General features: G+C 40.8%; 1 protein-coding gene across 16 annotated transcripts in view; it reads right to left on the bottom strand.

Annotated features, from left to right (window-relative positions):
* Positions 1-2,081: 2,081 nt before the first annotated feature.
* Positions 2,082-24,853, bottom strand: part of rbfox1 (RNA binding fox-1 homolog 1) — a 288,454-nt gene continuing 265,682 nt past the window's right edge. For 8 of the 16 annotated variants that reach the window (XM_031303780.2, XM_031303781.2, XM_031303787.2 and 5 more), the window contains 3 exons: positions 24,124-24,188; positions 12,404-12,479; positions 2,082-3,451 (listed from right to left, as the gene is read on the bottom strand). In XM_031303780.2, the coding sequence (XP_031159640.1) occupies positions 3,329-3,451; positions 12,404-12,479; positions 24,124-24,188 (264 nt within the window). In that variant the 3' untranslated portion in view covers positions 2,082-3,328. Of the gene's footprint in view, positions 3,452-3,854; positions 3,961-5,121; positions 5,176-12,403; positions 12,480-24,123; positions 24,189-24,853 lie in introns of those variants that run through there. The other 8 variants (XM_035993655.1, XM_035993652.1, XM_035993656.1 and 5 more) reach the window with 5 other exon arrangements.

A 24,853-nucleotide genomic window follows, 5' to 3' on the forward strand; every position in this document is an offset into this window, starting at 1 on the left:
AAAGAGTTAATAAAAATCAGAATATGATTTGATAGAAAATGAGATAGCTCGCCCTAACAACTCTTCTAAATCTAAAACATTATACTATTGTGTATTTCATATAAGAGAACATCTTCACTGCACAGTTCAAATATAATACATTGTTGGATTATTATACTGTACTTTACCCCCCTTCAATTTTAATAATGAAAAAAAATTAACAAAAAACAAGGCAAAACAAGAGATAAAATAGACACAGTGGCTTTAGCCACTGCTATATATATATATTTTTTTAAATCTCTCCTGTAATATAAAAATCATCAATTATACCAATGAATATATTGGAAGTTTATATAAAAAACATCTACTTCTGGATGCCAACACTACTCAGTATGGAAGAGGATAAGTGCCACACAACAGTTCATCTTGGGATCCTATGTTTGAATTCTATGATAAAGTTTGACTTTCTTCCCCAGGATCCTGACTTTTTCCTTAGAATTCTGCAAGTCATATTACCAAATCTTTTTTTTTTTTTTTTTTTGATTCATGTGGCCCTAATGTTTTTCATATCACAGCATATGGACAATGCAATGAAATGGTTGAACAGTTTGGTTGCCATGGCAATTCTTTTTTTTTTTTTTTCTCATCTAATATCTATGTAGAATCTTTACTATACACATTAACACGCCTGATATGTCCTTCAGAAGCTTTGGCTTGAAGTGACATAAGACATTACCACATTATTCAGTCAATAAACATACAGGCTGAATAAGGTGCTGACTCACACCATTCTCTCCCTACAAAGTAAACTAAACTACACGTTGACTATCTCAGGAAGCTCAGAACAGCTGTGACTGCTAATACTTGCTGTAGTTGTATTTTTTTTATAAAGCGATTGTGACTTAATTACCCCATTACCTCAAGATAACTTATGAAAAAGCAGAAATGCCCTTATTAGAGAAACTTGTTGCATTTTTGTCATAACTATAGAAACATCAAACAAGAAAACACATTGCATTCACCAAAGGATAAAAAAAACTGGAGACCTCATCTTGTAGTTATGACTTAGTATCTTATAATTACGAGATGTTCACTTTCAGTAATTATTGTTGGACTGTCTAATCAACTTAGCCATATGAACTGATGTTGTGAGTTGCTGTGCTAATTGTGTCAGTTAAAGGGGCACATTGAGGTTTTGCATAAGGTCAACAGCTACATTTTGCTGTTGGAGTGTGTTGTGTGAGTGTGTTGGATGTGTGGAGTGTAATAGTTGTGCAGTAAAATGTTTAAGGGTAATTTAGGCATTTTTCTACACTCAGTGGTGTCTAAATGACTAATGTGAACAAAGATCTCTGTAATTGGTCCAGTATTGAGCGAGAACGCTGCAACCGCAGCTGTGAACCGAGCTGCAATGTAACCCTATAGCAAATGTTCACCGCCAATTTCCGTCCACAAAATGTTCTGTTTTTGCCACTGACGGGCTCAGATTGTTATAATTGTCCGACAACATTATGCAAAGGATTCCAACAGAGATAGACCTTTTTGTTAAAGAGTAAGATTGTTTTTGTTTAACCAGGAACAGCTCAGAAATCGTCCAAACTTACCAGACTCCATTTAAATAATCTGTACTTTTAGCGTATATAGAGCCAGCATATTTCCACATGTAAATGGGTGAATTAAGGGGTTATTTCAACCAAACCAGAGTGGTGATGGTTGGAACAGTGGGAAGACGAACCAAGACGGCTTTTGATAGTTTTAATAGTTCTGATGACTTTGAATAAAGTGTGTGTTACCATGACAAAATTACTGTTTACTTAAATGGAGTCTGTTAAAGCGATAGTGATTTTGGGGTTGTTTCATGTTAAACAAAAAGGACCTTACTCTTTAACGAAAAGGTCTACCTCTGTAGGAATCATTTTCATAATGTTGTCAGCCACTTAGAGCATGTCAGTGGCAAAAACAACACTTTTAGTTGACAGAAATTGAAGGTGCGCAATTGCCCATTAACGTTACATTGTAGCTTGTTTCGCCGCTGCCGATTGCAGTGGTCTTGCTTAATACTGGACCAATTTAAAAAAAATGCTGTTCCCACTAGTCACTTAGACATAAAAAAACATAGTAAAATAGGGTTCAGGTTAAAAAATATCAAAGTTACGCGACTAGCGGTTTCATTAGATTGCACTGCTATAGAAACAGCTTGGTCCCAAGTTGTTGCCATCCTATATTCAGACCAAACCAGACAGACTAATCATAGTTGACTTTCCAACATCTATTTCCAGGCTAAACAACATGAACGACGGGCCAATCGGATTTAACCCAAAAAGAATGTCTTTAGACATTGAATGTTTGGTGGATAATGCTTATGTTTGAAACAGAGATGGGATTTTGTAATTATGAGATACAAAGTCAAACTTATATGAACATTGTATTTCTTTTTGTATGCACTGCTATTTTATATGTTACAAAACAAAAACAAGAAAACCACATGTTGCACTCAATGCAGTTGGGCTACAATACATGCAGTTTTCATGAATATGCAGACACTACATAGGATTTTGTCTTGGGAAAGAAGTATTATCTTGGTTTGGCGAAATAACTATAAACATATAATAGTAAAGTTTCAGTCACAAGTAAACAGCTTGTTCTCAAGGTAAGAAAAACTAAAGTTGACATCTCAAGATGATTGTTGAGGAATAGCAATAATTGCTGTTCTCAGCTTCTCTTCAGGTTCAGAGACTATCTTCATGTTTCCCACGGCTTCTTTACTTCCTCCCAAACCAAAGGGAAAACAAAAAAAGCTATCATTGCTAAACAGACAGAGGAAGTGCCAAAGGAAGCTGAGACAAGAAAAACAACAACACTGACTAGCATAGTCACTTTAACACTCTTACAAAACATAAAAACCCCAAAGTGTGACTATGACCTATCTTACAGGGTTGGAGTTCTATACAAGCCCTAACAATTTGAAATCTGATAAATATTTCATTTGTGTCCTAATCATTACTCTAGCAGCTCTCTATTAGTACCATGGAAAAACCTCTACAGCTGATAATCTAGGTTTAAATCTTTAGAAATTAAAAACCCACAATATCAAAATACACAGCACAAAATATCTGAGGTATAAGATGAAAAATATCAGCTGTCATTGTATTCTTTTGTTTTTCTGTACTTCTCTCTTAGGAGATGCTGAAATGATCCACAAACTGCATGTATTGCAATACCCAGGCCTCAGTAACGTCTCTCCTCGGATAACTCATTCTCTCTGTTGTTTTCATTCGCTCACACACTCGCTCGCACATACACTTTCTTTCTGTCCTGTTGGAAGGTTGAGTATAGGTTGGAGGTGTTGCTAATAGGGTGCAAAGCGGCTGTAGCCTCCCCGGTATATACTAGCCTGGAGAGAGGACAGCACTAGCCCCACGTCGTCGGCATGGCTCCGAGTTTTCGCATCTGTCAGTGGGGTGAACGCGTTCTGAAACACACACACACACACACACACACACACACACACACACACACACACACACACACACACACACACACACACACACACACACACACACACAAACACACAAACACACAAACACACACACACACACACACACACACACACACACACACACAGGATAATGCACAAACACACATCCATATTCATAGAAACACACACACACACAAGCACACACAGGCACATACACATACAAGATAATGCACAAACACACATCCATATTCATAGAAACACACACACACACACACACACACACACACACACACACACACACACACACACACACACACACACACACACACACACACACACAAACCCTCGTTAGCCCCCCTTAGTCCTGCACAAACTACAACTAGAGATTCAACATTACCGTTATTCCGGTGCAAACCCATGGGGGATGAAAAGACCAATGACCGGAGCAACCGTCATGCAGCAAGCACAGCGAGACGCTTCATGCCAGGGGTACATGCCAACTGCTATATGAAAAAAATCCAGTCAATACAACCATGAAAAAGTGGAGTAAAAGATGAATCAAAGAAATCAAGTCCAAAGGTGGATTTAAGCAGAATGCGAACCAGGATGAGCTAAATCTTGTGGATGGATCATGCTGGTTTTCACTGGGTGGAGATGGAGATTTTAGCAACATTCGTTTTAGATATATTTTAAAATGTGCTTGGTTTGTTTCAGTGAAATTTGCAGTTGAAAGTTGTGTGTGTCCAGATGAAACTGCATTTATGAATCTTTTTTTACCAAGCTATTTATCAAGCTTTTCTGAGTAGGAGTGGAGTTCTAACTGGCCAAACATTCTCAGTGATACATGTTTGCTCCTACTTTTAGAACATTTTCATCTGCACTGTATTAATCTAGAAAATCTGTCCATATTTAGGAGAGCCCCAAAGGTTTCCCAATCTAACAATGTAGGCAATAATAACCTCGACTTTGATTGGTTGCGTGGTAATGTTGGCTATGTCCCATCATTTGATGGTAAGGGTGCTTCGATGACTGACATGGAGAGGCCTTATGCTAGCACAGGTAGCATGTGTCTTAGAGACAGATGTTAAGCCAAACAGTGTTTTCTTGCTTAGGAGGGGTGTCGGTGCAGGTGGTTCTGTCAAGCTGGAACACACACTGTTGAGGCTTCTCAGTGCCGAGGACCCAACTCAACAAACCACCAGTTGCGCCCACTTGATGACCCTATAGATTTGCCTGCACTCTTACACTCACAAACAAATTCATATTGAAACCATGTTCTTTTCTTTGGTAAGACATTTCAAGGCACAGGGTACATGTAACAACGTTTCTGATACCAGAGGATGCTCATTTAGTGGATATTTGTAAGATTAGTGGAACTAGACATGAAGTATATGGTGGATAGAGCCGCTAGACTACTGAGCAGGCCATGACATTTAGATTAAACTTCCCACCAAGCCAGTTGGGCCAGCTATTGTAGCAGTTGCAATGTCGTTACATAGTCTGGTTAGGCCCTTTGCTTGGGTAAGGGTTGGATTCAGGGACAGTTAAGGTGCATTAGGTCAGAGGATGGTGTGGAAAGGTTTTTGATACCAAAAGGATAGGCTAATTAGTAGCTATTGTAAGACTGGTGGAACTAGAAAAAACAGAGGGTACATCCCAATTACCTTTAATGCGTCCAGGTTTCCCTCCCTCTATTCTCTGCAACTTAGTCCCTCCCACTGAAGACACGAGGTGATATGCAGGAAAATATGTGAGGAGAGACGAAACGAGGACACACGTTTTAGGAGAAATTAGACCTTTCTTTTTTTTAAGTCTCTCTGCATGTTTCCCCTGTTGACAGGCATCTGCACAGACCTACAGTTAATACAGATCCACAATTTTTAACCACATCGTTAATCAGAAAATAAATAACATCTAAAACTTAGTTGATTCTGTTGTATGTCAGTTCACTTCGGTAGAAAACTGTAGTGATGTTGTGCAGCAGCCTGATCAGCTGTCACTAACCCCTAAATTCCACTGAGCTTGAACTTTGGTCGAGTAAAGTGGCAAACTTTTTGAAGTCAATCAACTCACACAGTTGTGTAGACACCCCAGTATCAATACATATATTAACCCACGCTTCCTCCCGCTTTTGGTATTCCTGCGTATTTACTAACGAGGAGCTATCGGGTCGAAAGCCCTCCTGTAGTGTTCTCTGGGTAACACTTTAGGTATTTACATAAGAGTGACATGACACTGTCATGGACACATGACACAGTCATGACACATGAACCCTAACTCTAACTCTAACTCTAACTCTAACCCCAACTTGTCATGACAAAAACCGAATGACACTTCATGACAGAAGCGTTATGTCATAAACGTTTATGACTTGTTTATAATGTTTATGACACGTTCATGACAGTGTCATGTCACTCTTATGTAGATACCTTCAAGTAAAGTGTAACCATTCTCTGTCCTACAGTTGTCTCCGTCATGCTGCCTGGCCCTGTACCCATACATCCATGCCCTGTACCAGGGTTATCTTCTGTTTCGGGGGAGGGGGGCTTTGCGTTCTCCTTTACCTTGTTAAGGTAAGCTAGGTTAGCCTCCTCCTGCGCGCTTCTCAAATGTACTTTCAAATTCGTGGGATTTTTCCCTTTAATAAATTATACACATATTTTACCACCTTCCACTGCAAGGCACTTGGTTTTATCTGACACAGTCATAATCAAATAGGACTCTGCCGCTTTCTTCTGACTTTCGGTACCGCCATGATGCCAGGCGAGGGGCACGGACTATGTTGTGTTCAATTGGACATGGAATGTCGGAATTTCTGGGTTCCCAGTCCGAAACTATGGCATAGACTGTATAAAACAGGTCTATGGTCGGAAATGTCAACTCAGAAAGATATAATGTCATTTGCCCTATGAAAGACGTTGACAAAGATGAAAACTAAGGAGATTTACTCGATTATTTTTTTTTTTTTAGTTAGTTTTGCAAACAAACATTACAGTTTTAGTTAGTTATCTTTTTCTTGTAATGCCTCGTTTTTATTTTTATTTTAGTTAACGACAATGTTTTTCCCCTCCTAGTTATCGTTATTTTGTTTGTTTTTGTTAACGATTATAACCTTGGTTTGCATAGGCCAAGCAGGAAGTGGATGACTAGAGCATCCAGTTCATTTTTAAAACACCCTGTGAAGACCCTTAATTATTTTAACAACTAACAGCTGGAAAACACGGCACGCGCAAGTGTCGCGTAGCATAGATACGTGCCTGATCGTGCGCCTGGCCTTTCATCACGTCTCTCTCTCTCTCTCTCTCTCTCTCTCTCTCGCTCGCTCTCTCTCTATCTCCGATAGAGACAAGGGGAAACTGTGGTAACTGTAGCCTATATGTGGCTGTGTGTGTGTGTGTCTCTCTGTCCATCCGTCGGTCTCTCTCTCCATGTGCCTGATCGCGTGTCTCGCTGTGAGAAGTCAACACTCACCATAAATCACCATAAACCTGGCTGTTAAATTTTGAAATGTGTTTATTTTGTGTGGTCTTCCTGTATGTGATTACCTGCTGGCGATCAAATAAGGGAATTGGGAAAGCTTAATACTGCAGGGCCTAGTGATAGCTCAAACCTAATTTAACATTAGCAAAGGGCTTCAATAGAAAGGCTTAACTAATTTGTGGCACATTTCATATGTATTGTCGGCGATGTAGACATGTACAATATCATAACAATAGAAATAATGGCCAAGACTAAGAAATATAACCTAAATTAAAAAATAAATGTTTTTAGCTTGTACAGCAGCATATGGAAGGCAGTAGAAGTGTTTAAAATGCTAGGTGTGGCATATTGTATTTGACACTTGACTGACACTTTAAACCTTATTTGAAGAAAGTAATTTTCTTTTGTTTGCAAACAGTTGTTCAGTTTGGAGGGTGTTGATTGTAGCTAACCAGTAAGTTTGGAAATCTTTCCCTCCAGCCCACACAGCTTTCTTGTTCACTCCTTTCCTTTCTCGCTTCCTCCCTGCGGCTGCGGCATCACAAGGGATTTAATTATCAAAATGACTAATTATTTCATTACCAGTGAGTGCGGGGTGAGGTGGTATCCACCAAATTAGAAATATAATAACTAACATGGACTGGGCTGCCAAGGCATGAAGACATTCATCACCTTTTACAGGCGGGATTAATGTGTCATTTGGACTGCCGTTAGCAGCACAGACAAATTCAATTAAGTTTAAGTGAGGAGATGTCAGCGCTGCAGAAAAGCTTATGCACAGCAACTGAAGAAGAGAATGGGGTGGGGGAGGGGGACAGTATGGAGGAGATGAAGCGTGTGGAGATTGGGGAGTGCAGTTGGTGGAATTAAATATATAGCTAACAATGTAATTGTTTCTAGCGTATGAACCAAAAGACTCATTTAAAAAAAGCATGATCAATCATTTTTTTAGGATCATGGAAGATATGAGCTTAAAGAGCAGTAGCAAGTGGTGTGGCGAGGCCTTTGCAGTTTTTTTTGCTATATAAAGGCTGCGTTATCTTATTGGTAAAGGTTGTTGGAGCAGTATGCAACCTGAAAGGAGTACCTGCACTGACGACTTTGTCTCTCTTGTAATGTTTTTATCTATGTACAGTCAATGGTCTCTTAAAAATAGGGTAGGTAGAATAATCAGGCAAAGACCAAAGCACAGCGCTACAAATTGGCATACCAGGCACAGGCCAAGGGGTCCTTCCGTCAGAAAAAGGGGCGTCCCAATCCTGTTATTTTGCTCCCGATCCAAATCAGCATTCTTTTAATAATGAATATTTGATAATTGTTAGTCTGATACATTATTTGGTTTTAGTATATTTGTTAATTTTTTTGACTACATGGGTTCGAGTCATGAGTGCTAATTATCAAAGTGCTTGGCATTATGCAGTTTGTTTACAGGAAGTTTACATTTCCCTGCCATGGTCGCACCAAATGCTTGCTCTTGGGTGTGGTCTAGACCTACTCTAACTGTAAAGTATCCTGAGATAACTCTTGTTATGATTTTACGCTCTAAATAAAATGTAATTGAATTATTGCAAAGAGAGAATTTATACTTAATAAACATTTAATATTTTATGCTGTGTACCTGCTACAGAAATGCCACTCCATACTCATTTTACATTCTCAGCTAACACCAGGTGATTGCAGGTGTCTTTTATAACTTGCAAATGTTAACGGGACTTGAGGTGATACTGGTTTGATAAACAGATTCAATACTGGAATTGTACGACTCTGGAGGCTTAGACGGAGAAACATAGTGACTTCCTGTGCTTTCTGATGGTCGGAAAGCTGTAGCAGGAAAAGTTAACACTTTCCTTTTCATGTTGTTTACGGAGAAGGAGAACCCAGAAATCAGGGAGAAATGCGACACTACCAAGCCACTGCCAAGCGGACCAGTCACAGTTGTTGCGGTCTGCGTAGCCGAGACGTGTAGTTTAATTTTTTGAGAAGTGCACGTCAGGCTACAGTGTAGGGTCCAATCTACACGTACCTACGTGTGTACCTATGGTGTAGATTTAACGCCGGACCATAAATTGGGCTTAAAAGATGGATTACCTAAACAAGCCTTCTGGGCACAGGCCAATGGGTCATTTACTTTTAGAAAGTCATAGAGCTTGATTGAAAGTAGTAAAGTGGCCTTAGTCAAATCTCAGTTTTAGAAGGAGCGATGTGAATTCCATCCTGGTCGTGGAACAGTGGACCAGCTGTTTATTGTCAGGATACTGGAGGGGAGTTTGCCTAGTCTAGTCTACCTGTGCTACAATGCTACAGCCTTGAAAAAGGCTATGTCGCCCAGGGTGTCTTGTAGGGAGTGCTTCAGGAGTATGAGCTGCATGTCTTATTTAACGTTGTGTCCATATTTTCGGAAACAATTCAAGCACATTCCCCATGGCCATTGGACTCTTCCAGGGTTGTACCAATTCTGCTGGAGATTTTCATGGACAGAATGGACGGAGAGTGTCCAAAATGATGACCTCAGGATTGGATCTTTACATTTTGCAGAGAGTGTAGTTCATCAGTCCACAACCTCCGGTGCAAAACTAAGTGAAGGACTTTAAAGCCGTTTTCTAATATGAACTCCGGACAATGAAGAATCAAGTCCGGACATTCTCCAGAGTTTCCCCTTCACACATGTAGCCCACAACAGGAGATTGCAAGTGTCAGATGTGTTTTCACTCTCTCTCTTTCACTCTTTAGGCGAGGTGTGGTGCCTGGGTAGAGCGAGCAGCAGGTAGAACATGAAGTGGATTACACAGCGGTAACAGTTGGTTTGTAATTTGGTTAAACAACAGAGTTTCTTGCCGTTCTTTGAATTTCTTTGACGGACCTTACTGACAGAAGTTTTCGGATGTCATAGTCTCTCCAGTTAGACATTTTTGTTGGCGTCTTCGTGTAAATTACCCTTCTTATTCATCCTCAGATGATTGTTCTCTTCCGGTTTCATGCCAGCCGCATGAAACACCACCTGTAAAATTCTTCAGACAATGAGCTGCTCTATTCACACATGGACTCAATCAGACATTACACAGACTATGTACTTGGTAGCTGGCAGGGTAAAATCAGTCTAATGTCCAGTCCAACTGATTCGGGCATTTGCATTCTCACATACAGCTCCTTGAGGTATGAGATTAGGATTGCAGTGCAAAAGGGGCCTAAGTATCTTGGAGTCTTGTTCACGAGTGATGGTTAGATGAAACACAATTACTGCAGAGGCTGTACCGCACTGCTGTGGTGAAGAGGGAGCTCAGCTTGAAGGTGAAGCTCGCAAACTTGCAGACCAGATACTGTGTGTGGAGCGGAATAACCCGGACTCCCTTGTTATTGTCCTAGGTGGCTTCAACAAAGGTAATCCCTCCATGAACTCCCCAAATACAGTTTATTAAATGTTCAACCAGAGAGGAGAATGTTTTGGATCCGTCACACTAACCACTGTGGTTATCAAGTCTTTTGAGCGCCTTGTTCTGGCTCATCTCAAAACCCTCACCAATCCCCTCCTGGACCCTCTGCAGTTCGCCTATAGAGCCAACAGGTCTGTAAACGATGCAGTCAACATGGCTCTTCATTTCATCCTCCGGCACCTGGACTCCTCAGGAACTTACGCCAGGATCCTGTTTGTGGACTTCAGCTCTGCCTTCAACACCATCCTCCCCACTCTGCTGCAGGACAAGCTGTCCCAGCTGCACGTGCCGGACTCCACCTGCAGGTGGATCACAAACTTCCTATCTGACCGGAAGCAGCTTGTGAAGCTGGGGAAAAACTCTGACCATCAGCACCGGTTCCCCTCAAGGCTGCGTCCTTTCCCCTCTGCTCTTCTCCCTGTACACCAACAGCTGCACCTCCAGTCACCAGTCTGTCAAGCTCCTGAAGTTCGCGGATGACACTACACTCATTGGACTCATCTCTGGTGGGGATGAGCCACCCTACAGGAGGACGATTGACCACCTGGTGACCTGGTGCAGTCAGAATAACCTGGAGCTAAACTCTCTGAAGACAGTGGAGATGGTTGTGGACTTTAGGAAGGACACATCCCCACCTGCCCCCATCATCCTGGGTGACTCCACAGTCAACATTGTGTCCTTTCGCTTCCTGGGCTCCATCATCTCCCAGGACCTCAAGTGAAAGCTGAACATTAGCTCTCTCATCAAAAAAGCCCAGCAGAGGATGTACTTCCTGCAGCAGCTGAAGAAGTTCAACTTGTCAAAGACAATGATGGTTCACTTCTACACTGCCATCACTGAGTCCATCATTGAGGCAGAGTGCAGCGTATCATCCGCTCTGCTCAAAAGGTGATTGGCTGCAATCTGCCGTTTCTCCAGGACCTGTTGGCCTCCAGGACGCAGAGGCAGGTTGCTCTCACACCCCGGACACAAACTGTTTGAACCTCTCCCCTCTGGCAGGAGGCTGTGGTCCATCAGGACCAAAACCTTACGCCTTAAAAACAGTTTCTTCCACCTCTGCAGTCAGCCTCACCAACAAGGCTTCGGTCCCCCTCTGTCACTGACACTCAACCCCTCACCCCTAGTCACTACACTTTGCACTAACCTCCATCCTGGACTATGCATCTGCCCATTTTACACAGTGCTTAAACTGCATAAACAGTTATTTTGTATATATTTGTCTCTGTTTCTGTATTGATTGTTTGTTCTTATTAATGTTTAATATGTTTGTTTGTGTATATATGAACCAATCATCACCAAGGCAGGTAGGCACCAAGTAGGGTAATTATTGTGGCAATAAACTCTTTTCTGATTCTGAATTCATCATCCAATCCAAATCTCACCTATGGTCATGAGTTTTGAGTAGTGACAAAAACAATGAGATCACGGATACAAGGCAAAATGATTTCCCTTCACAGACCACCAACTGCGAGGATGATTAACCCCTTTGAAGGCCTTATGGGCTACTTTGTTAGTTCCACCTTAATGACAATTTGTTAAGGCCTACCATGCCAACAATACCAAGGTGAAGCATCCCATAGAACTGCATTGAGGTAAGACTTTCATTTAATTATTTTAGTTAAAATATGTTGGTTATCTTGGCATATAACAGGGCTACTTAGGACTACCTATCATGATCATAAATCTTTTTATACTTTTTAATATTATAATATAAATATGGCCACTAAAACTCAGTTGCTGTAGTTAATTATCAGGCTTATGTTGCCATCGCCCTACTTAACCACACCATATGCTGTGAGGATTGGTCAGTTAGTCTCACTCCACTCAAGCTTGTGCACCAAGTGTAGCTCTAAACAATGTACAAGCATGTGACATGCAAGACACGCAATGTGTATCTTGGAGGCACATTTTTGGAAATTAAAAAAGTAAAAAGTTAGATTTTAGATACTTTGCAGATAAGAAAGTGGATTGATGCATGGTCTGAAGAGGACCAGGAATGTAGAACAGAGATGCGTCGCAGGCATGATAGTCTTACCATGGCACCAACGCTGTATGTGGCTGCTGGAGTGAGTGTGTGGTTGTAGGGGTCGGCAGCATATACTCGTCCGTAACTGTAGAAATACATAAGATAACAGATAATGGTTAAACCATATTACATCCTGGCACTCATGAGGAGACTCAAAATGACTACACATTAGTTCTTCCTTGATTTACTTACCAAATATGTTGTGATATAGCCTACAGCGGGATTACATTACATTACATGTTAATGCCTATCATGTCAACAAAAAGTCACTATAAATTATAAATATCGAATTCATAATGAGAATTATCAAGTCTGCAGCTCTATGAAGTTTTATAGGCTATTTTATCTCATTGTTCAGCACATTGAGGCTCATGATAAAGCCTCACTGGTAGTCCCTTGAGGGTGCAATTTTAATTATACCTCACAGTACAAAAGTGTTGGAATGGACATATGGGTTTTGCTATTCTTTAACAAAAACTAAAAACAAACCTGGAAATAATGAGTGAAAAGTTTGTAAAACATGGAAATTCTAACTACCTCAAATGATAAGATAGTGACTCATCGTTAATAGTTTGAACTAAAATGTATCATAATTTATTATCATAATTTTAACTCAACACAGCACTTTGGAGATAGGTCTGGCTATGTAAGACTATAGTGGCACTGTAGTTTCAAACTACATCACAGCTAGGGGTGGACATAATTACAACAGGCCAGATTATTTTAGATTAAAAACTAATTATTGGACATAGTGTGGAAGAGCTTTGAGTGGACCAACATTTTACTTTTCATTTTGTGTCCACCTCCTATTTACAGAGTAGACCCATTCAAATAAATAATCCCAAGGGTTGTGATCAAATAGTCTAGGAAACAGTCAGAGAGATTCTGCCAAAAAAGACTCACTCAGAGTTCACATGATACAAAGATTAAAATAAAAACCACAAAGCATCATGAAAATAGACTAAATATATAAACAATCAAAGAGAGAGAATCAACAAGCTTTCTATTTTTAGAAAGAAATAGACAGCAGCAGTGTTTATTCAAGTGAGCAGCCATGCTGTGGCCAACCAGTCCACCCCCTTCTCCCTTCCTCCCCTCTGTGCCCTCGCCCAGTCATGATAAGGGCCAATCAGGGGCCTAGGCCTGTGCCCATAATTGAGCTGATTTGCATAGCGGCCCAGTGGTTGAAGCGATTAGAAGTTAATCCCGATTAGTTTTGGACATTGCTATTCACCATGCAGCCCCCCCAACACCCACACTCAGCCCAGCGCCGCATTTGACCTATCTTATCTCACAGCGCAGAGCCCTAACCCATCATCAGTGTGTGTGTGTGTGTGTGTGTGTGTGTGTGTGTGTGTGTGTGAGAGAGAGAGAGATAGAGAGAGAGTGTGTGGTAAGCTGTACAACATAAATTCAAATGCAATTTGAGTCAAATGCATTTTTAAATGACCCTGAGGTGAAAAGATAAACATGGAAACAACATTTTCAACAGCTCTACAAAACGGTTGGGAGCCAAGGCTGGTCAAATGCACAAGGTTTTTGGATAGAGTGAAGAAAGAAATCTTTCCAAAGACGTACACAGTTATGTGACTATAATATTGTCTTTTAAACATCTAAAGTACTGCACGCTGATGACCTCAAACTGCAGTTTTCCTGGTCATGTTGCAGAATAATAACCAATTTATTTGATTTTGAGGGAATTTTCTTTTAGATAAGCAGCAAGCACTGTCTTTCTGAGAGATCTCTCATGTCTGTGCATTGTGTATGAAGCTGGAGTCACATTAGCAGCCCTGTGAGACTGTACTTACACTGTACAGTAGGGCTTTGAGCAAAATGCTAACACCAACATACTCGCTATGACAATGCTAACACGCTGATGTTATACAGGGATAATGTTTAACATAATGTTTACCACGTTCATAATCTACCATTTGCTGATTAGCACAAAATACAAAGTACAGCTGAGGCTGATGGGTAATTTGCCAAAGAATTGGTGCAATTCAAGTTCTGACCTGATGATGGTGCTAGATGAAAAGTTAAGGCATCACCAAAGTTAAAACAAATTCACAGTAACATGAATGTCACATATCATTGCAATCCATCCAATAGTTGTTGAGACATTTCACCCTGAACCACAAATGTCAACCTCATGGTGGCGCTAGAGGAAAAGTCAGGGAATCACCAAAGTCTTTAGGATGTATCCTCTGAGCACCATGAATTAATGTAGAGAATGTATTGCCAATTCATCCAATAGTTGAGATATTTCTGTTGGACTTAAATGGCAGATAGAGTCATCCCTGCAGACCATGGCTGAAAATGTGCACAATCAAGGCATTTAGTTTGGTTAACTGTGAGTTTTTAGGTGACTATTGAGGCCTATTTTGAAAAGGTTATCCCGCCATGATGGCATTATGGATTATAAGACAGTTCCAGTAGTTCTTACTGTTTTGCTACTCCTTTGCTCATTGCTTCTAAGGTCAAATGTGTATCTGCTGTTTAAGAACTATGCCTTGAAGAAGAACACAAAAATACTTGCTGGGGCATTCTTTGTAAATATAGTGACCAAAAAGATGTCAACATGCATGTGGTGCATGGAACAAATAGTACTTAATTACTGAATTCAGGAAAAGTGCTGCTCTGGTAAAGGGCTAACAAGTCTGTGCTCATCCATGTGCATGTGTGTAGTAATTTGTGAATGCTCATAATGTGCTTGAATGAGCATATCTGCATGAGAGGCTGCAATGCATTTGCATTGGTTTGTATGCCACATGAGCCAGACTGGGACTAGTCAGGCCTCCTGAAAGCAGCTGTTGGTGCTTCCCATCTGTGACCCTTGTGGCATAAACATGGGGCCACACTGGCACCACAGATGGGTGCATCAAGGCCACACAGGTACACAAGCAAGCCCTCAAAGCCACACCAGACCTACGTGAAACATCAAACCGGCGCCCAGTGCTTGTTTAAAGCTCTATTAATTGATTGTTTGGCCACGTGAACAAGCTGAACAAATAACACCTGATATATTATCAACTTATAAAATAATTGGTGAAGATGTTAGCAAACAGTTGCCTATTTACACAACCAGCAGACATAGCAACACAAACAGCTCTGTAGAGCCCAGGAAGTGTGCCAGGCTTTGAAACAAATTACATAGCATAGGGGCCAAACGGTGGAATTGCAACTCCTGGGCCGTCACATGATGCCCTCTTGCCCCAAAAGACTTTTTCCCATGGACTTACATGGCAAAAGGCACAACTGTAAATCAGTGGATACATTTTTTGCCGCAAAATTACTTGTTTCACTATCAGAATTTGATCCATTCGGTCCGATAACATTTGGAAAGTCTAGAAGAGATCCGCACGATTAAATCATTTAATCCCTATTCAAGTTAGTGGAGCGCTAAACCAGAAGTAGCTGGCTCGACCGGCAGAGGTCTCTAATGCGCCTGCTCTATGGGCCACAAAACGTTGCCTCCATGATGCCTTTATGCGCCATGAGCAACTGTCGCACGAATGAACGGGCCTCCGCCTCGGACGCTGTATTCAGTTCTTATAATACATCCATGGTTAAGCTGAAATGTACTGCTGGGTTTGTCACTACGAGCACCCTTTTACACAATCAGTTGAGCTCTGCTGTACCTGTAACCACAAACTGTGATGTCAAGCTGTACAGACTATAAATGTATATTAATAACTGAATACGGGATCCCAAAATGGCACCTATTCAGTTCAATAGAGTTGCTTGCCTAGCGCATATGCCAAAAAAGGTGTTACTTCGGTGATGCCCGCTGGCCCTGCCCATAGACTTTACATTGTGGTGACGTCACAGGCTTTTAAATAGCTTTTCCTGGCTCAAGGGAAGTTTTTCAAATATAAAAAGTTCATGGATTTATAATGAGTCATAATCAACCTTGTTTGCAGTCAGTGTTGGGCAAGTTACTTTTAAAAAGTAATTAGTTACAGTTACTAGTTACTTCTTCCAAAAAGTAACTAAATTAGTTACTCAGTTACAAATTATGAAAGTAACTAGTTACTTCAGAAAGTAACTATTGAGTTACTTTCAAGTACATTTTTAAATGCTCAAATGTGACCCCAGCTCCACCCCTCTTTAACAGAACTTAAAATACATGTGCATGTTCAGTTATTTATGATAAATCTGAATATTATAATGAAATGGACACTTAATACAATACATTATTAACAGAAACAATGTACACAAATCTAAACTATTTTAATGTTTGCTGTGGGACAAAGTGAGACTAGCCTCCAATCAAATGCCATGTATGTAGACATTATGTTTATATAGTGGATCGATACAAATAACACAACACCTCCACAGGCCACAACTGGGCAAAATTAAATTATGCTTGTTAAGCACTATACCAAAAATAAATTACAAATATATACACTCTTTGTAGTGCAAATAACGTAAGTGGCCTGATGTTTATACTTGTGCGCTGGTGTGTGCGTCGAGCCGGCATGTGTGTGTGTGTGTGTCTGTGTGTGTGTGTGTGTGGAGTAGGTGATAGAGCGAGGGAGAAGTGAGAGCGTGACGGCGATTAGCTTTGGAGCGAGTAGCGACTCTAGAGTCATATAGTAAGAGAAACAAAGTGTCTCCCCTGTTCTTTCTGACCAAGGTGGAAAATCTGTAGCAGGAAAAGTTAACCCTCTCCTTGAGTTCATAACGCCATACCTGTCTCTCTCTCTCGTTGACTGACTCGCTTATGTTGTTCTTGTGTGTCCGACTATGCGTCCTTTCGAACACCCGCCCAACTCTACCTCTGATTGGCTTAACATGACATTTTACTCAACCTCAGCCAATCGTCAGCATGTATGCGCTTGCGTCGCGCACTGCCCACTAACCAAGGAAGAACAGTAAAAAAAAAGTATTTGCTTCTCGGCTCAGACTCAGAGATAGTTGGTCTGATGAATAAAACAGCTTCAAATATAGTAACGCGCTGCATTTTTTGGCAGTAATGGTAATGGCGTTATTAAGATGGTAAGAGTATTCAATTAGATTACTCGTTACTGAAAAAAGTAACGGCGTTAGTATAAGGTAACCAGATTTCTGAGACAAAATCCGGGGACATTTTCAGCTCAGAAGCGTAAATACTCCCCAACAGGTAATGTTTTTATCTTTGTAAAACTTAAAACGGGGACACTGCCCCAGGGCCCCCCTAGGGGGGTCCATGGGCATGCTCCCCTGTAAGAAAATGTTGTCTATTTTAACGTTTAAATGCATCAATCTGGTGCACTTTGAAAAGAAATTCAGAGGTTAGACTTGACTATTCTTATCTATGGATGGAAATACTTGTGCTGTAGCCTGACCTATTTAGAACTTCAGAATTTTAACCATGCACACACAGGTGGAATAGTTTTTTCTTAATATTTTTGCATTAATGTCACTAGGAAGCATACCAGTAGAAATATATATTCATATTTGTAAGTGGGATATATATCAGTAAGTGGGATTGTCTGGAATCTGGCAATATAATAACCATTATGGTGGGATACACTGGCTAAGCAATTTACAAAAATGTCTGTGCTGACATAAATAGTTTACATGAGAATACATTATAAAGTTGGAGACCATGTAGAAATTTTGTTGCAATTTCAAAACCGGATTACCCGGGAACCGCTTGTTGTACTGAAGCATGTGTTGAGTAAAGAGTTTGTGAGATATTTCCCAGAGAGTAATGGGTGTGCAGAGATGTATGCAGAATGCAAATATGATAACATTTCATGTAAGTTCAATGTTAATTTTCTTGCAAACCATTTGTCACAGTAACTGGCGCCAATATCATTGGAAAGCTTAGATTCTGGTTGAGGAGGTTGTGCCAGACTCAGGCCTTTGGCACTCCTGCTCTCCCTCTGACAGATAGAGATCTCAGATAGAGATCTGTCAGAGGGAGAGCAGGAGTGCGGTTGTGAAGAAGTTGGTAATTTCATGGCGCAGATTAACACTTTTGCATGCACTATATCCATGTCACATTCTCATTAGGGGCTGAGCCCCCCTAAAGGTCTGATCCTAGAATCGCCCCTGCTGCTACTTCATACTTGTACTCCACTACACCTCAGAGGGAAATATTGTAATGTTTACTGCACTACATTTATCTGACAGCTTTTGCTTTATTGCTTCAGGCTGAACTTGTTTCTGCAACAGCTTATTGAGTATCGGATAAAAGTAAAACTATTGAGGAAATATTTTCCTTTGACATTGGTCCAGTATTAAACGAGATCGCTGCAGTCAGCAACGGTGAAACAAGCTACAATGTAAGTTAATAGGACAATTGTCCAGCTTGTATTTACGTTCATAAAAGTGCTCGTTTTGCCACTGACAGGCTCAAATTAATATTTTAAGTGTCCGACAACATTATGGAAAGGATTTCTAAGGAGGTCGACCTTTCTGTTAAAGAGTAAGATCCTTTTTTTAAACATAAAAAGTTCGAGAAATTGCGTTCGCTAAAGCCACCAGACTCCATGTAAATAAACAATAATTTTAGCATCGTAAAATATGGGCACATGCACGTTTAGGGTGCTAGTTTGGTCAATGTTTTCTTTCTTTTATTCCAGTTTCGGGTCTGTCAGTCACAGTGAAAACCAGGGACATTTCCAGGGACAGCTCCAGCCGGGGACAGGTCACTGAAACCGGGGACTGTCCCCGGAAACGTTAGTAACGTAAGTTATTCCCATCACTGTTTGCAGGGTAACCCACAATTTCCACCAACTGTGGAGCGGCTGCGGATCCGCTCCGGAACGGCGGTGGAGTCAGTAGGTTTCCATAAAAGTCAATGTGTGTATTTTCACTGACTGTGGAACGGCTGCGTTCTGACTCCGTCCCAGCTCCGGCAATCCGCAGCCCTCTGGAGCAGATACGCAGAGCTATTATTTTTGCCGGAAGCCGGAGAGCTCCGGAGCAATTCAGCACAGGGCAGATTGTGCGGGACAGGAAGTCGAGCACAGAAACAAAATAAAACATCCGGTTCATTTTCAAAATAAAATACACCGTGCTCACGGCGGATCATATTTCAGCAGGTCAGCACATTGTTGTTTCCCCTCTACTCCTCTGGATGGAAACAAACTGTTGTTGGTTTTGTGATTCTGTTTATAGAAACTACATCCTGTTATATCGCATGATCATATGTGAATTCGCGAGATCTCGTGGGTCCTCGTGACTTCAGCTGTCAGTCATGGCCGCAGCTGTTCCGCAACAAATCCAGACCTGGTGGGTATTATATGACGGCGGATCACGGAGCCGACACGCAGCGGAGCCGTTCCGCAGCCATTCCGCAGTTGGTGGAAATTGCGGGTAAGGTGTCCTGGCGGGAGTTTTACAGACGTTTCTTTTACAATAGTGGCCTATGAGGAAAATCCTTTGCTGGGCCGCGGGGGGATTTATCGTTGCAATACTGCAAGTGGCCACTGTAAGAAATTGGTTGCAAGGCTGAGTGCACTTTCTGGGGGCCTGGTACATACCACAGTCAGTACAGCCAACACAGTGTATTATGAATTTTCATTTGATGAGAATGTGAATCATACGAATCAATCAGCATCAAGGTTTACACATTTTCTTCAGGAAATGCTTCTTTATTTATTGCTTATTACTTAATATTCTTAATGTCACCTAGATTTTTGTCAAAGAGTGTTTGACATAAAAGGTTTTAAGAAGGACCTCAGATATAACCTCTTTTTCTTTTTCCCATGTTTTCCATGTCTGTCCTGAATAAAAGTACTGACGCTGGGGAACAAATCTTCTCCACTTCTAAACTTGGCTCTCCCTTAAGTCACCCTTGGCTAATATAGCCAGTGTCATCATTTAAAAGCATGATAGCTCCTTTTCAAGTGAGACTACTGTGTATCTACTTCATCTGCTAATATAGTAGCTGCTCTATTGTCTAGAGCCAAAGCCCTCTCCATAATAATTGTACATTACGCCACTGAATTAGATGGATGGGATTTCTGCCATCCAAGATTGTTAATTCAAACCCAGCTCATAACAAAACTGAAGTTGGGGAAAGTGAGACAGAAGGTGAATAATGCATCAAAAAGCAGTTCCATGCAATTATAACCTAAAATTTCACACCAGTGCTTACTCATTTAACACAAATTATTCATTGTGTTGGATATATATATATATATATATATATATATATATATATATATATATATATATATATATATATATATATATGCTGCAGTGCAATCCAATGAAATGGCCCTGTAATTAATGGTGAAGCTTCTAATGTTTTCTGTTTTTGTTGAGAGTTTCTCAGGTAGGTATTGATTCAACGATTCAACTCCATGATCTCCACGAGTTTTGAGCCTTACTATTGTGGTTGCAATTTGATACTACTGGTATTGACCCTTTGCAAACACGTGACCACAACCATGTGACGATGCCATGATGGACGGTGAAATCACTGGCAATAACAAGCTAAACAGTGTAGTAGACGAGCGGAAAGTTTCATAGTTTCAATCAGTTTGAAATACATAACACTAAATAAACTGTATTTATGGCTTCATTGCTTCTTCTATTGAACAACAAGTTGTCGTGTCGTTATCAGTCGAGGTAGGGCATCTGGTAGGTGCTCACAAAGAGCAGTATTTGGAAAAGTTGGAGATAGCAGGATTGGATACCGACCCTTAATTCTTCCTCCCTCCGTTTTCACGGACCTCATTAAATCACCGAGTCTGTCCGACTTCAGTCCACATGATCTGTACCACTATGTGGTAAACGGGGTATCCCCATACTGGTGCTGATCTCAAAGCTTTTAAAAGTCTGGATGCTAACCAGTTCTTTGTAGCTGGCTGGGTTACAGGTACACGATGCTACGCTAACAACGGGGGGAGGAACCTCATAATGGCAAAGATAAGACATAAGTCTAGGGTTTATTTTGTATTAACATCTATTCTTTACTTAAGTAAAGATTTATATAACACATAGCCCATGTTTTTAGAGGACATGGTCGGTCGTGGCTACCCACATACCATTGTTCACTGGGTGTGCCAAGGCATCCCAACTCTGGGAAGTGTAGTCATTAATTATCTATCTTGATTAACCGGTGGATATTACGACGCAATGGGCAGCTGCAACTGCTAGCGAGCAGTCCAAAGCTAGCTGCAGCTAGCTCGTCAGCTAGCCGGGGTAGGAGCTCCGCAGACCCGCATTTAACTCGTTTTTTTGGCCTTTTTGAAGCTAGTTTCCGTGCCATGTCATCTTTAATTTAACTGATATTTTTGTATGTGTTAAGTTAAATGATCAAGGGAACGGCTTTCTTTTTTGGATATGTAGCTAGGTCAGTGAATAACCAATGTTAGTTAGCTATGTGGGTCATCATCAGGTTGGACCTGTTAGCAGGAACGGCTGGTTAGCACGGCAGCTAGCTGACTGGTTGAGGATAATTTTATTTAGCACTCATTTAAAACAGAAAGGCAATACATACACATGCTTGTGTTGGTGAGGATTACTCTGCAGATTGTGAATGTGAGAACACAAACACGAACGAAAACTAGGGTGACCAGACGTCCCCGGTTTCCGGGGACAGTCTCCGGTTTCGGTGACCTGTCCCTGGCTGGAGCTGTCCCCGGAAATGTCCCCGGTTTTCACTGTGACTGACAGACCCGAAATTGGAATGAAAGAAAGAAAACATTGACCAAATGTATAGTCGCGCACCTACACGCGCAGGCTCAAGACAGCCAGAGCAAGCGCTGCTCAGGGCTCAACTTCAAGTTAGAAAGATATTCATAGACTTCAGGGATCAATTACTCTGCAGCGAAATGTTATTAAATCACAAACGACGCATCTCTCCTACCATAGTAAGGTAAACAACGAGCTACAAACTCATTTTCATCAAAACGAGCCGTCCTCCAACCTGGAGAAATAACATTGGTCATAGAGACCAATGTTATTTCTCCAGCCGGCGGTGAGACAGTAGTAAGACGAGTGCTTAGGGACGGTCTACAAACTACAACACCGACAAGAGATAGCTTACAACAAAAATATTTATTAATTTAATGATTAAATAAGGTAGTGTCTCCAAACTTACCTCAATTATAACTTGTCTCCTGCTAGTTGTACTACAGCACTTACTTTTCAAAAATAGGCATATGCCTAATTTTGGTCATGTCATGTCTCCAAAACTACTCCACACATAGAAGCCCCCCTGCTGGTTGTAAAAAAATAAGCATTTATTTTTTATATATATGTCATAATTACAAAGAGGCATGTCTCCAAAACTACTCCGCACATAGAACACCTCCTGCTTGTTGTCTGAATTTATTTTCAAAGTGCACCAGATTGAGGCATTTAAAGTAGGGCTGTCAATCGATTAAAAAAATTAATCTAATTAATTACAGACTCTGTGATTAATTAATCGAAATTAATCGCATACATAATTAACGGTGCCTGAACCGATACTTTTTAAGAAAGTAAAAAAATAAAATAAAATAAAGGGTACTAAACAACAGTTGGTGACATTAAAGAACGGCTTGTTTATTGCTAAGGCCATATGGTCAAAATTAAATGATTTAATAATAATGTATAACAATAACTTATTTCACTAGTAAATTGCTGTTGAATGACAAAAACAACCACCAAGGACATTTACAATAACTTCAAATGCACCACGAAGCTGTAGTTTACCAGTTTCATTGAACGCACCGTCTGTGTTGTTTTTCCGACGGCAGCTGCAGATTGTTACATCCCGCTGTTGAGTCACAGTCCTCTACAGTAAAACACAGTCAAACTTTACACTGTTCAGCGTTAGCTGTCAGCATTGTAACCGTGTTTAATCCAGCTACTAGCTAGCGGTAGGCTAACGTTAGCTGCTGTCGAGTATAGTGTTAACTAGCTAGCGGTAGGCTAACGTTAGCTGCTGTCGAGTATAGTGTTAACTAGCGTCACATGCAGCGGTGTTTGTGTTTCCTGTATCGTCTTCAGAGCATCAGAGAGAAGCGCAGACATATCAGTAGCACCAGATTTCGGTAGCCAGGGTTGGCAGGAAGAAGATTTTTATAAGTAAATGTTCCAGTTAATGATCCAGGCAGCACATTCTCGTCTCCCTCCTTCATTTTACAGTCGAATGGTGGCTAGAACGGCTCCGGGTCAAACGTCAATATGGAATGGATTAATCTGCGTTAATCTGCGTTATTTTTTTTAACGCGTTATTTTTTCTCAGATTAATTAATCGAAATTAACGCGTTATTTTGACAGCCCTAATTTAAAGACAAAATTTTCTTACAGGGGAGCATGCCCATGGACCCCCATAGGGGGGCTTGTGCCCCAGTGCAGCTCTAGGTCTATTGACGCCCCTGGGGCAGTGTCCCCGTTTTAAGTTTACAAAGATAAAAACATTACCTGTTTTGGAGGTATTTACGCTTCTGAGCTGAAAATGTCCCCGGATTTTGTCTCAGAAATCTGGTCACCTTAACGAAAACATACGCATTTAGCTTGCCGTCCGTCTACAGCATAGCTCTTCCGCTGTCCGTCATGGCATTCATAATTCGCGCGAGTGGAGCGTGACGTCACGTGCAAAGGGTCTATAGCAAATGTACGCGGTGGGGGCTGGGTAGAAGGACAGTATAAACGAGTATGGTTTTGAGTTATCCTGCAGATACTGTACAAATAAATGGGAATGGGTCATTAAATAACCAGTGTTAGTACCCAACCCTATCACCAGAAAAAGGGTTAATATTGGTTTCAACTGGTTTTAATTACTTCTTTCTTCTTACCTGTCACTGTATGCAGCAGCTGTGGCAGCAGTAGGCTGGGCATATCTGTAGGCAGCGTAACCACCCTGAAAACACACACACACACACACACACACACACACACACACACACACACACACACACACTGTTCAGTTCATCTTAGCAGATGCAGCACACATCCTGTATACTGTCTGTAATATGAAAGCATAATAATAATAATAATAATAATAATAATAATAAATACATAGGCTACATGATGAAAATTCAAGTGTGAATTGTGTTGACCTAAAAGTGGCCAATTATACCTTTTCGACAGTAGTACATGTAAGTATCACATACATTTCACATACATTTTATGTGTAAAATATGATACTTGATATGCGATATATATATATGTGAATGTTCCAAATGCAATACAATCATGACCTTATGTGTGAATATATTAAATTTGAAATGCTCTTATGTGTGATAAACCACACATGCCAATATGTGATTTGTTTCACGTGTGATTAAAATGTGAGCCACCAGCGTTGTCCCAACATGTACAGTAAATAGTGTACTTCTGTGGTCCTATACTTTTAAAGGTTTACCTAATCTGTTTATGCATCTGTGAGATTAATCAACTAACCAAAAACTGTAAAGAAGAGGCGGTTAGATTATTGAAATGGACACATTAAACTCCAGAGCATTGTTTTTATTTCATTTTTTCATGTATTTTAAGCTATTTTGATATGTCACACCCTCTTAGTGA

Source organism: Sander lucioperca, chromosome 17 (genome assembly GCF_008315115.2).
Source record: "Sander lucioperca isolate FBNREF2018 chromosome 17, SLUC_FBN_1.2, whole genome shotgun sequence".
NCBI classification, from domain to species: Eukaryota; Metazoa; Chordata; class Actinopteri; order Perciformes; family Percidae; genus Sander; species Sander lucioperca.